The 13,404-nt window shown below is 46.3% G+C and overlaps 1 protein-coding gene across 4 annotated transcripts in view; it reads right to left on the minus strand.

Moving 5' to 3' along the window:
* The window catches only part of PER3 (period circadian regulator 3), a 36,988-nt gene that overhangs the window by 20,180 nt on the left and 3,404 nt on the right, over window positions 1–13,404 (minus strand). For 2 of the 4 annotated variants that reach the window (XM_080920730.1, XM_080920729.1), the window contains exons 5-9: window positions 10,516–10,564; window positions 6,708–6,850; window positions 5,010–5,088; window positions 2,448–2,554; window positions 2,047–2,203 (exon numbers count right to left, since the gene is read on the minus strand). In XM_080920730.1, coding sequence (XP_080776856.1) covers window positions 2,047–2,203; window positions 2,448–2,554; window positions 5,010–5,088; window positions 6,708–6,850; window positions 10,516–10,564 — 535 coding nt within the window. Of the gene's footprint in view, window positions 1–2,046; window positions 2,204–2,447; window positions 2,555–5,009; window positions 5,189–6,707; window positions 6,851–10,515; window positions 10,565–13,404 lie in introns of those variants that run through there. The other 2 variants (XM_080920731.1, XM_080920732.1) reach the window with 2 other exon arrangements.

Raw genomic sequence — 13,404 nt, forward strand, 5'->3', positions numbered from 1 at the left:
TTTTTGAGACCAAGTCTTGCTCCAATAGGCCAGGCTAGCCTCCTAGCTCTGCCTCCTGAAAACTGAGATGGCAGACAAACTCCTGGCACAGCTGAAATTTCTCCACAGCACTGGTCTTTATGTAACCAGTACAGAACTAACTATATAATGCCTATTTAGCTATTTCTTTTGCTCCTAAGAGCTTTGGCAAGGACTGGCTTCGGAGACTGACTGAGTAAACCTCAGCAGGAATTTTAAGACTCTGAAGCTGCCAAGCAGTTACAGCTGGGCTGAGACAGCCCAGTGCTTACTTAGTACATGCTGTTCTTCCAGAGGACCTGAGTTTGATTCCCACCACCCATGTCAGGTGGCTCAACACCATCTGTATCACTAGCCCCTAGGGGATCTGATGCCTCTGGCCGCCAAGGGCACCTGCACGCAACCACATGCAGATATTCACAGCCACACAGGATTTAAAAACTAGTAAAAATTTAAAAAGTTTCCATGGACATGGTAGCACGTCTTTAATTCCATTACTCAGGAGGCAGAGGCAGGAGGATCTCTGTGAGTATAAAGCCAGCTTAGTGTACGCAGGGAGCTCCGGGACAACCAGGGCTACCGAAAGAAACCCTGGTTCAAAAAAATAAAAATAAAAATAAAAAATAAGGGCTGGAGAGATGGCTCAGTGGTTAAGAGCACTGACTGTTCTTCCAGAGGTCCTGAGTTCAGTTCTCAGCAACCACATGGTGGCTCACAGCCATCTGTAATGGGATCTGATGCCCTCTTCTGGTGTGTCTGTAGCTATAGTGTGCTAACATAAATAAATATTTAAAAAAACAAAACAAAACAAAGCTTACTACCTGAATGCAGTGAATGGCAAAAAATGTAACAAAGATGAGGAACTGACACTTACCAGGACCTCCTCCTAAAGACTGTCCTAGTCTTTAGAACATGAAAATAACATCGTTAAGACGCCTTAAAGCGGCAGTTCTCAACCGGAGGGTCGCAGCCCCTTTGGCAAACCTCTAGTACCAAAATCATTCCTATTATGACAGTATTGAAATAACAGTTATGAAGCAGCAGTGAAATAACTGTGTGGCTGGGGGTCACCATGAAGCATTGTATTAAAGAGATTAGGAAGGTTGAGAGCCACTGGCCTAACTTGTGATCAGCATTGTTCCAACTGCTTTACAACCATCATCTGTCCAATGGAATCATCCCTTCAGTGGGACCTTCTCCAAGTCCCTGGTTATTAACGGGAGAGGAGAGAGAAAGGAAGGGACCAGTCTAGGTACCAAGGTTCACACCTTTGCCATGTCATGAAAGCAGCTCTTAGGACTTTGTTAGCAGTGGGTACCAATGAAGAATATGGAATCAGACACATCATCTCATAAGGTCTTATGATGCAGGTATGATCCCCTGACACTCAGTGTGAGGCTGGGGGATGTGGTCCAGTGGGAGATTGCTTGCCTAGCCCCACGCTGCATGGAAGGAAGAACCAAGAAATAGCAAGGCCAGTGGTTCAAGAGATGGTTCCATGGTTAAGAACACTTGCTGCTCTTGAAGAAGGCCTGAGTTTGGTTCCCAGCACTCATGCAGCTCACCAGAGTTGTAACTACAGTTCTAGGGGAGCCAGTGCCCTCTTCTGGCCTCCACAACTGCAGGCACACACCCACTGTGCATACACACAAGCAAAACACTTATACATATGAAATTCAAATAAATAATTCATTTCTTTTCTTATTTGTATGGTGTTTCACCTGAGTGTGTATCTGGGCACCACCTGCATGCCTGGTGCCTGCAAAGGCCAGAGGAGGGCGTTTGTTGGATCCCCCAGATCTGGAGTAGATCTGCTCAGATCTACAGTGCAGCTATGGTGGCCTAAATGCTGAAACACTGCCTGCCCGAGACTGCAGTTACTGTCAGATCAGAGTGCTGGCAGCCATCAAAGTAGCAAGAGGACTCCTGAACTCGGGCACCTGATACCCAATCAAGTGCATCTTCCCACGAGAAGCAACACCTGCTCTATTCACCTCTGCACCCCAGAGCAACAACCAATGAACTTACGTTCGGACTTTATGCCGACCAATGATGAAGGAGACCTTCCGGCTCCAGGGGTTCACAAAGCCGGACCAGCTGGAATCCAGAATAACATAATCTCCATTCTGCGTGCAGAATCTGACGGGCGAGTGTTCAAACGGAGGCTGGCCCACATACTTTAAAACTAAAGAAAGCAACAGGATTAAATCCAAACTCTGCACAGGTAAAGTTGTAAGTGCCCTGCTCAGTTATCTGTTTGGGATTTTTGTTGTTGTTGTTGTGTTGTTCACTTTAAAACAGCAAACAATGATTTTAGCAGTTTCAACGCATTTCTAATTTGGTAAAAGCTAAACTCTAAGCAGAAATGAACTGAAAAGTTACAACCAATCAGTGACAGACAACAACTTCCATAAAGGAGCAGGCCCCACCTTTTTGGTGTATGGTAACCATCAGGGGCCGATCTTCTGGGTGCAAGTATGTTAGGATGGGTGTTCCAATCAGATCCTGAGGTAGGTAACCCAGCAAAGGCACTGCTCTGGGGCACGGGCACATACAGCATAGAAAGCATGTTATACCGGGCAGGTAATTGAGTCGTTTTTACATACTTAAAAAATACCCACCCCTGCTGGTACAGGTAGACTATGTGCTTAGCATATGTAAGGATTCCGCCCCCCTCTGCAGAACAGAACATCACCATCAAACTCCAGCCTCTCTACTAGCTGTACACAGGAAGAATACTAATGAAAAGATGCCCATTAATACATCCAAGATGGCAAAACCCTGCGCGCCTGTTTATGGGGGACAGACACAAACTCTGAGGCCTTCTGCCACGTGGCATCAAAAGCATCTCACACACTATAACAGGCTTGCAAGCTCACTGTGAGCCCAGGAATCAGGAACTCGGAATCACCCACAGACATTCTCAGTATGTTTCTCAGGGTTCCTGTGCTCTTCGTCATGTTGGCATATGGCAACACAGAAGGTGTTAATGATGAGGTGGGCTGTGGATTTACACAGTGTTGGTATACGGATTGATGTATGTACATAAATTTATGCAGCACTGGTGGACCTTGAATATCCCCCAAGAGTTAGTACACAGAAAGCCTGGTCCCCAGCCCACAGCAATCTTAGGAGGTGAAGCCTTCAGGAGGCAAAGCCCAGTGGAAAGAAGTTAGGTCACTGGGGTAACCCTTTGGGCCCTGTCTGAGTCGGCATGAGCCATCAACTCCATCATCTGAAGGAAGTCTCAACTGCGTGAATGTCATCATCACATTAGTCTGTGGACATATCTGGGACCAACTTAATGTAAGAGACCCAGTCCACAGTGGGCGGCGTCACTTCCTACACAGTGTGAGAAGGCTAGCAGAAAGGCAATGGGCGAGTCATGGAGTGAGCCAGCAGCAGCCTTCCTCCATGGTTCCTGCATTCAGGCTCCTGCCCCGGTACCATGAAGTAAGTAGATATACTTCATCATCTGCTCCCCACCGTGATGTCCTATCCCACCAGAGGTCTCAAAGCAATGGAACCAGCCAAGTGACTGCAGCCTAAACTGAGCAGTGAATAAAACTTTGTTTCCTCCTTATAAGTTTTTCATGACAGTATCAAAAGCTGACAAAAATTAATAATTGGATACATTGTAATGCCAAAATCACACAAGGTACCAAATGTGCTTCAGGTAAAGAAGCCTAGTAAGGATGACTCAGACAAACCAGGCACCATGAACAGTGAGTGTCTGGGCTTCTCTTCACACTAACACGTGGCTCAGTCAGATTTCTCAGATTTTTCTAATTTCAAGAATAAATAGAAATTTAAACTAAATTTGTATATGTGATAGCAATGTCTGCTTTATCCACACAAAAATACTAAAGAACAAGTGCCGGGGAGCTGGCTCGGTGTTGACAGTGCTACCTCTCTCCTGGAAGACCCGAGTTAGATTTCCAGAACCCACAGGGTAGCTCTGGACCATCATCTGAGCCTCTCTTCTGGCCTCTTTAGAGGTTCTCCATATGTGGTACAGATATTAGCTCTGACGAAGCAGCCAGACACATAAATAATTTTCTTCCAAGAAATACCGAAAACGGCAATAAGTACCATCTGTTCTCACTATGTTTAAAAAATAACAAAACCATTTTAAAAATTGCCCTACAAAAGAAAGGTAACCTAAGTTCAAAATAGAGAAAAATTCTTTAAACAAAGCTCGTCTTTTTTTAGAAAAAGTATGTACTTTTATTTATTTTTTTCCTTTTTAGACTAATTACAATAGTTAGCGAGAATTGATTTGAACATTTATCAAATGGAAATACCACTAAAGTAAATGCTAAGAGACTTGAGTCTTAGCCAGGCATAGTGGCACACACCTTTAATCCCAGCACTTGGGAGCCAGAGACAGGTGGATCTCTGAACTGAATCCTACAGATTCAACTGACCTACAGATCAAGTTCTAGGACGGCCATGAATGCAGAGAAACTGTCTCAATAGCCCACACTCCCCCCCACCCCGAAAAAGACCGAGTATTGGTCCTAAGTTGAATACAGTCAGATGTTTTGGGTGAACTGGTCCTTGGTTTATGTAAAATAATAATAATGCCACTTATGGCTCAAGTGAGATATCATGTAAGTCACCTTTAAAAGTCCAGTATGCAAGGTGTTTACAGTAAAATCCAGCCAACTGGCACCGGGAGAAGACTAGACACGTAAAGGTACTCACCACCCAGCCTGCTGGCATGACCTGGGCCTGAGGCCTAATGCTAGAAAGGTGACCACTGACCTCCACATGTGCACAGCAAACATACACATAAACAAACAAGTAAATGTGAACAGAAAATATATTTATTTAAGAGGGCGCAGTTTAAGCTGGGCTGTAGCCAGCAGGAACTATGGCAACCTAACAGTCTGTCACAGGACACACAGCTGCACACAAACCCCTCAGACCTCTGGTACCTTGGTTCGTCTTCAGAAACAAATGTCTTTTAGGCTCCAAAAAGTATTTACCTTTCATCTACTTCAAGAAACACACATCCTGGCGTGTGTGTTGTGGTAAAAATTCTTTTATCTACAGGGATTCGAGGAGCTATTAAAAAAGGAGAAAGACTGATTAAGGGTCAAACATCCAATTGATCATCTACCCACTTAGCTATGTAACACACAAGGAGAAAACACACGCGCGCGCGCACACACACACACACACACAACGGCAGAAATCTAACTCCAAGGTCTGACTGGTCAGAGTCAAAGCTACAGTACAAGTAAACGTTTCGTTCCTAACTTGACTGAAATGAGGTCGATAGACGACGTCTGCACCGTGGTTAATTTTAAATACAGGAAGTCTGCTGTGTTCTCAACAGCCAGTGTCTTCATGGTAATGCTGAGAGAGCGGTGGCGAGCACTCGAGATGGTGCAGAAGGGATTTGTTACGTAATAAAACCAGTACCACTAAGTCAGGTAAGCTCTGCTCTCATTGTGCACGGGACATGCAGGCAAGCATCCGAGAACATGGCTTCCTTCAGCTATCACAGATCGTATCTCGTAAGAAACAACTGTGATTTTAAGTATGATTTCAGCTGCGAGACACCTTAAGTGAAATGTGTCAAAGCCCACAGCTTGGAGGTAGGCAACATGCACACGTTTCAACTGTATATGGCTAAACTGCTTCATCCCAGGCCACAGTGACATCAGTGTTGGGTTTTCTTCTTACTGTTTAACACAGTGGTTCTCGACCTTCATGATGCTGAGACCGGTTAACTCAGTTCCTCATGTTGGGGTGACCTCAACCATAGAGATACTGTCATTGCTACCTCATAACTAATTTTGCTACTGTTACGAACAGTATCTGATATGCAGGATGTCTGATAAGCAACCCTGTGAAAGCATAGTTTAAGTCTCAGAGGGGTCATGACCCACAGGTTGAGAACCACTGGTTTGGCATGTAAACCTGTTATTTATTTCCTTAAAAATATTTTTTGTCCATAGGCATTTGTCCTGCACGTAGGTATAGGAGGCCAAACAGGTTCCAGAGGTCCTGAGTTCAATTCCCAGCAACTACGTGGAGGTTCACAACCATCTGTAAAGGGATCCAATGCCCCCTTCTGGTGTGTCTGAAGACAGCTACAGTGTACTCATATAAATAAATAAATCTTTCTGTTTTCTGAACATATACACTGAAATTCCTGGAAGTCTCCAGACACTTTTATAATGTGATGCTGGGATCTAACCAGGGCTTTGTGGTTACACAGCAAGATAAACTTTCTGCCACTGTGCTCTACCTCCAGCTTTTGGTTTGCTGAGACAGGTATTCACTATGTAGCCCAGGGGCACACACGCCTCAGTCCCTAGAGCATGTGCTACCTAGCAAACTCAACCATTCTTGTGGCTTTTTCATGTCATGGCTTTAGTGCCACCATTTCATACATGACAGATATAAAAGGCCACAGAACAGGTCCCCTACAGAGAAGGGACAAAAGTACTATGTGTCTATCGGAGTGTGAGGCACAGCCCATGAGGCCACACTGCAGCAATGAGAAGAGCACAGGAACACAAGGTCAGTGAACACCAGCTACAAGTGCTTCTGGAGCAGACTGGAAACGGAAGTCTTCTGTCCCAAAACTACAGGACTGCTATCCCCACACTGCTGTCTCACACTGCCATTCAGCATCTTCCCGAGAGCAGGGCAGGGCGTACTTACAGGCTTACCTTCGTAACCAGAGCGAATCTTTTCAACCAGTGTTAGACAGCAAGGCTCTGGTTCTGGCTGGGCAGAGCTATGTACATGAACCAAATAGGGGAGGATCCGGAACGGGGAGTAATGCCTCTTCTGCTCTCTGTCTCCACCTCCACTGGAGAGATCAAAGGTGATTAGAGATTGTCCCGGGCACTCAGTGCACTGCTGATCGGCTGGAAAGTGCTCCACGGTAATTCCCGACACAGAAAGACCTGAATCTAAAATGCTTAGAGATGCTGTTTCCCCAAAGGGAAGGTTGGCTGGAAATTTCAGCCCCCTGGGCAGTTACACACACCCGCTCTTCACTGTGTGAGACATTTATGGAGGACTGTTTACATCACTGTCCGTCACCCCGTGACTGGCTTATGACCGTGCCCTGTACTCCCAGTGTTACTCTTCTGTGAGGCACACCAAGTACTATTAAATACAAAATGGGGGTCCTGGGTGATCACATGCCCAAACCCGACTCTCAGCTACCCCTCTTCCCCCTTTTAAAGAACAGACAATCTCAAAGCTTCTTCAGCTACTTCCTTGGCTGCTGCGGGCTCAGCCTGAAGGTAAGCACTGTCCTGCAAGATGCCGGGCTGGGTAAAGGGGGCATTAGGACCCAGCTGCCCAACCTGGCCTCTGGAGCAGAGCCTGACCCCTTCTCAGTTCTCACCAATGACAGCTCTGAGGACGAGCAAAAAGGTATGTACTCCGTTGCTAGGGGGACATGCTACCAGCCTGTAGAGTCTTTCCTCCAAGTGTGAACCCCTTTCCTCTTTGTCTCCTCATGTCATCCACATTAGTGACCCCTACTCCCAGTGTGACAGCTCCTCTCACCCCTTGACCCTGCTTCCTACTTTAGTCATTTGGATGAGGACCATCCTCTAACCAGACAAGAGTTCTTGCTTTTATCTATCCAGCTTCCCTCCAACTGCTGTAAGGACTCCTTCAGGGCCAAGGGTTCCAAACGTCATTTACAGACATTTACCTTAGACATTGACTGCTGTACCTCTAACTAGAATAGGTTTTCACAGTCTCAGTGTAGACCTCAGATCAGCCCAGACACAACTAAGCACCTTTCCAAGAAGGTGCTTTTGCTCGCTACTCCTGGGTCTCAATTATCTGCACCCAAGATTCCTACTGCCTGCCATCCCTTACTCCTTTTTGTATCACATGATAGTTTTCTTCCAGCACCTCATCAGCCTAACCTTTACAACCCAGGCTGGTCTTTCACAGCACCTTTCTCTACACAGCTGCCCACAGTCCTTTCCAATGCAAAATATGCCTTCTTAATAAACGCACCCCAAGCCCTGTCTGGAAAAGTCCCACAATCACTGGCAGCCCTGAGACTCTGCGATAAAGTCTCTGTTCAGTATGGGATGCTCGTGACTACACCAGAGGAGGCTGCCAAAGGTCATGTGGGTCCTGTCACAGGGGCAGGGCAGCCACCCTACTGGTCAAAGACGGGCAATTTCATCATTAGAAAAGCGAATGGTAAGTCTGTTCTTTTAGAAGCATGTTCTGTTTGAGATCTGAGATAAAAGCAGATGGGGGAGAATTGGAGGAGCACCAGGCTGGCCATGGTTTATAGCTGACCAATAAGAACATCCTGGCTTGTAACAATAGTTTCTCTGCTTTCGTTAGGTTAAAAAGTCCTATGGAAAAGGTTTGAAGATAATCAATCTCAACCTGCCCTCCCCTCCCCTTCTGTCTAGCCAGGTTCATTGTTCGCCTCAGCAGCCTGGTCCAACCCAAGGCACGTCCAGGGACCCCAGGGCGTGATTCAGGCATAAACCAGGCATGGACCACCTCAGGAACGTCCTCACACTCGCCTGGCTTACTCCCACCTTCCTCAGGTCTGTGGCAGCAGCTGGGATCCCTCAGAGAGGACTTCCTTCATCACTATCACAGTGTGGATGTGCCATGATGCCACCAAGTATGCGTGGGCTGCAGGTGCAATGTACGGAGAGCAAAGCAGGGCTCATGGGAGTCACGGGAGCACTGCTGTCAAGATGGCGGTGGTGCGGTTTCTGTCAGAGTGGGTTAGCCCTGGTGAGAGCTGGCTGTTGTGGTGTCTAGTTCCCTCTGCCTTTTTCACCATGTCTGTTTGTCCTTTGTCATGAGGCCATGACCAGATGCCAGCAGACTAGGCTCTCCAACTGTGAGCCCTCCAACTGTGAGCCAAAATGAATACTTCTCCCTTAAGATCTACCCACTCTTAGGTATTCTATTACAACAACAGAAAACAGACAAAATGACTCTGAACAAAACAGCAATCTCTCTCTTGTCCAGAATTTGCTGCTAGTGGGCACATTTATATTTATTTATTATTCTGGTTTCCTGCTTACAAAACTTAAGAGATATTTCCGGAACAGCGGTATAAATAATAGCATGAGACTTCTACATAGTTTAACTTAGGCCTTTGCTTGCACAATCTCCCAGCCAGTTCATCTAAACTAACTGACTGTCTTACCCAGGACCCGCCACATGGCTAGTTCTATACCTTTCTCTGCTCCACTCTGGTCCATTTGCTCCCTCGGTGTCTGTTCTCTTAACACCCCATCCAAACCCCTCCCTCTTCTGCTTTCTTCTCCCAGTGTCCCGCCCTCTCTACTTTCTGCCCCGCTATTGGCCAGCAGCTCTTTATTACAACCAATCAGCAGAGAGACCACATCCTACTAGGCATAGAGGGCTGTCTGACCTTCATATACATAAGCAGGTACAGAAGAACAAGTATTTACAACTAGAAGGTCGCTGATGGGCCACGGAAATGACAACATCCTTCCAGCATTTAGCTCTCCCATACAGAAGTGACACATGAAAACATAGAGACACACCTTCACGCAATGTAGAAAATGTTATCCCAACACCAGCCAACAAAAATGTTGCTTTGTGTGAAGTATCTGATTCAGGTAGAGCCTGAAAGTACTTACCGTAATGAATGCACACGTCACTCAATGCGTTTCAGGCATGCTCTTGTAAATGACTCAGGAGTGCACGCAGGCCCCTCCCACCGGTGCTGTTCTGTTAGGCCACCCATCTTCCCTATGCATTCAGATACTTTCCAGTATAAACCTTTGTCCTTCTATAAACAACTGGAGTAGTTACTAACTTCAATACTGATATTAAGTAACTGTGACACTTTAAAATTTTTTTTTCTTGCCTGAAACGGTGGCATGCACCTTTAATCCTAGCCCTGGGAAGGCAGAGGCAGGAGGATCTCTGTAAGTTTGAGGCCAGGCTGATCAACATAATGAGTACCAGGACTACACAAAGAGACCAACTCTCAAAAACAAAAAAAGGAAAAGTTTTTCTTTTTCCTACGAAAGTGACACTACAGTAGTTAAGCTCAGAGGGTGACAACTATCTCCAAGAAAATAATTCCTGTTAAACTGTGGCCAACTTTCTTCTAGATCACTCTCTTTTTAATTCCTGCTCTTAAAAATTCTAAAAACTGAGTGGCAGGTGTGAGGACATTTTATAAATTAACTTTAAATATGACTGAACTGAAAACCAGAAGCAAGCAAGCAGAACTGGCCCCGGAGCACAGCTGTTTTACAGTTTACCCCAAACCACCGGCTCTGCGGCTGGGGCTGGCGACTGTCTTTCAGTGTTTTCTTCTAAATTCATAAATTCACACAGCAACAACCAAGAGGGTTCTGCTGTTGTTGTATCTGAAACAGAATCTAGCTGAACACAAAGGAATCACCTTAGAGGCTGAATAGAAATTAGACAATAGGCCATATTTCCAGCCTCTGTGTTTTTTGTTTGTTGTGTGTTTTTTATACTTACCAGATTCTGCAGAAAAAGGGCTTCACTGGTGCACATTCATACTGCGAGGCTAGAAAGAGAGAGAGGTGATCGCTCTGTCCCTCCCAGGGCAGCTCCTCAGCGAAGCGGCTGTGTCCCAGCACTCTGACCCTCACACGCTCCTGAGGGGCGTCCTCTCCCCTGCGGAAGTCTGACTGGCCTTTCCTTCATTTGCCCACAGTCTTTCCTTCGCTCACGGCTAAGCACACATCTATCCTAATGTCACCGTGAGGACCTGATGAGGACTTTGGGGAAATCCCAGTATCCTCGGATTTCAGTTCTCTGATGTGTAAATGTGATGGTTCTCCTCTACTTCAGCTCTGTCCTTGGGGCATTTCTGCAAGCTGTGCTCTGGGTTCCATGTATGAATCTATTAGGTAGTGCTAAAGTCATCCCTCGAGGCCTATACCAATTCTCAGCGGCCTCATGTTTCCTCCCTCTGACCAGCCCTTCTTAAACATGTGGTGACAGCCCAGAGGTAAACGCATTTCGGAGTCAGGTGAGGAGGAATCTTTGCCCAAATGTTTCACTTAACTGTGGAAAACTGTTAAAACACACACATCCATATTAACATAACCAGTGAAGAGTCCTGAAGACTGGAAATACCAAACAGGGCTATGTCCCTGCACATCTAAGGATCATACGAAGAATCAGAAAACTGCCTCTTGCTCACACCACGCACACATTACATCAGGTTTCCGTGTTCACCACAAGCCACTGCAGAACTATGAGCCAGACTCTGTGATCTCAGGGGACACAAGCCCATAAGGTGCCCAACAAAGCTGGGAACGTGCGAGTTCTTACTTCTGGAAATGAGTTCTTAAGAACCATCAGATGCTCCCGAGAGGTCTACACAACCCACGTGAAGTGGAGTACACAGCATCCTGCGTCCTCTCAGGCCCCGGAAGCTCACCGGGAGAGACCGGAGCAGGTGAGGCAGGTGAGCGGGTTACAGCCTAGAGCAGGACCGGAGCTTGTTAACCGTTCTCGATGGAGCTGAGCAGAAGCACAGCCTCCGAGGTAAACCAGAGGCACATCGTGTCTGCGTGGCAGGAGTTAAATTTCGGCAGATATTAAAGTTTTAGCTGGGATGGAGATATCACCGCAATGATTAGCCAGCAGAGAGCAGAAAGGCTGAAGATGTGAAGGGAAACCAAACCCAACCAAAACAGAAATGCAAAGAGACAGACGACAAGCGTGTCTAGCACCCTAGCATTGGGAATGGTTCCTGGGCCCATGCTATCACGGGATGTTCTCACGATGGGTGATTAATGAAATCAGAAAGCCAAACATAGACAGACGAAGGTTGAGAATGTGCATTTAGGAAAGGGAGATAAACCATACCAGGAATTTTAAGATGAGAAAGGAGAGAGATGATACAGTTGGATCAAAGTAGAGACGCTTGACTGGACTGAGTGCCAGCGGTGGCTGAGAGATGACAGAGCAGCGGCCTGCTCCACAGGGATGGGACGTAAGCATTCTCCATACTTCTAATGCCTCAACTTAATCCCCGTTTGAGATGGCAAACCTGGTGCTACACTTTCTTGGGGGGTTTTCACTATGTGGATGACAATGGCCTTGAAGTCCCACCCTGCCTCATCCCCCAGAGTTCGGGGATGAGTTGCTGTGACCACCTGTTGTCTAACGCCCTGACAGGAATGTTCCTTAAACATTAATAGAGGAGAGCTATGGAGAACACTCAGTGGTGAAGACCCTGGCTGTTCTTCTAGAGGCCCAGGTTCAATCCCCTGCACCCGCATGTTGACGACTATCTATAACTCTAGTTCTAGGGGGCATCTACTGCCCTTTTATGGCTTCCATGGGCACTAAAACCCACGTGGCACACAGACATTTAAGCAGGCAAAACACGCATACATACATTTAAAAAGGAAAATCTCTTTAAACAGTTAGATGAAGTGGTACTGGGGATGTAGTTCAGTCAGCAGAATGCTTGCCTAGCCTCATGAAACCCTAGGTTTGTCCCCAGCACTGCCGACAGTGGCCTGATCCTCTACGACTGTAATCCCGTCACTCAGGAGGTAGAGAGAGGCAGGAAGGCCACAGTTTAAGGCCATTTTGGCTATAAGGCAAGTTTGAGGGTAGCCTGGGCTACAACTAACGAACAAACAATAGAGAAAAGTGACTGAAATAAAGGAAAAGGCCGAGGCACGTAGTGTATGCTGAGCTCTTTAGGAGATGACTCACAAAACATGTAAGCGGCTATGAGCAACTTCAAAAAGGAAATCACACGGACGGAACTCCACAGACCACACTACGGCCATGCAGACCCGTTCAAGTAAACAAGCATTTCACAAGGCAGCCAAGCTATGGGAGCCACGGACTTTGAGGGGTCAGACAAACTGAACTGGAGCCCTCAGAATCTTACTATAAAGTCACATCTGCCAGACAACCGCATCACGGAGTCAACACAGGAGGAGAGCAGGTCCTTCTAATTCAGAGGGAAGAAAGCCTGTGCCACCAATCGAAGCTATTTTCCATATACAATATGTGAAATCTCACTAAGTAAAAAAGAAATGCACTTTTTTTTAATGTTACTAAACCATAAAAATACCATTTCGCTGTGCTCTTTTAAAAAAGAATAAAGCCTGTAGTTGTGGCACGGGTCTTGATCCCACACTCGGGCAGAGACGGGCAGATCTCAGAGTTTGAGGCCAGCCTCTACGAAGCAACTTCAAAGGTCAGCCTTGGCTACACAGGAAACCTTGTCTCAAAACAAAACAAAACAACAACAAACCAAAAAAACCCAACCAAACAAAAACCAAAAATAAATACTTACAGTAAATAAAAGGAACAAGGGAAATGACACGGGCCATATGTTGAAAATAACATGTTAATGTCTGTTCTCCTCCT

The sequence above is a fragment of the Micromys minutus genome (genome assembly GCF_963924665.1).
Source record: "Micromys minutus genome assembly, chromosome: 9".
In the NCBI taxonomy this organism is placed as follows: Eukaryota; Metazoa; Chordata; class Mammalia; order Rodentia; family Muridae; genus Micromys; species Micromys minutus.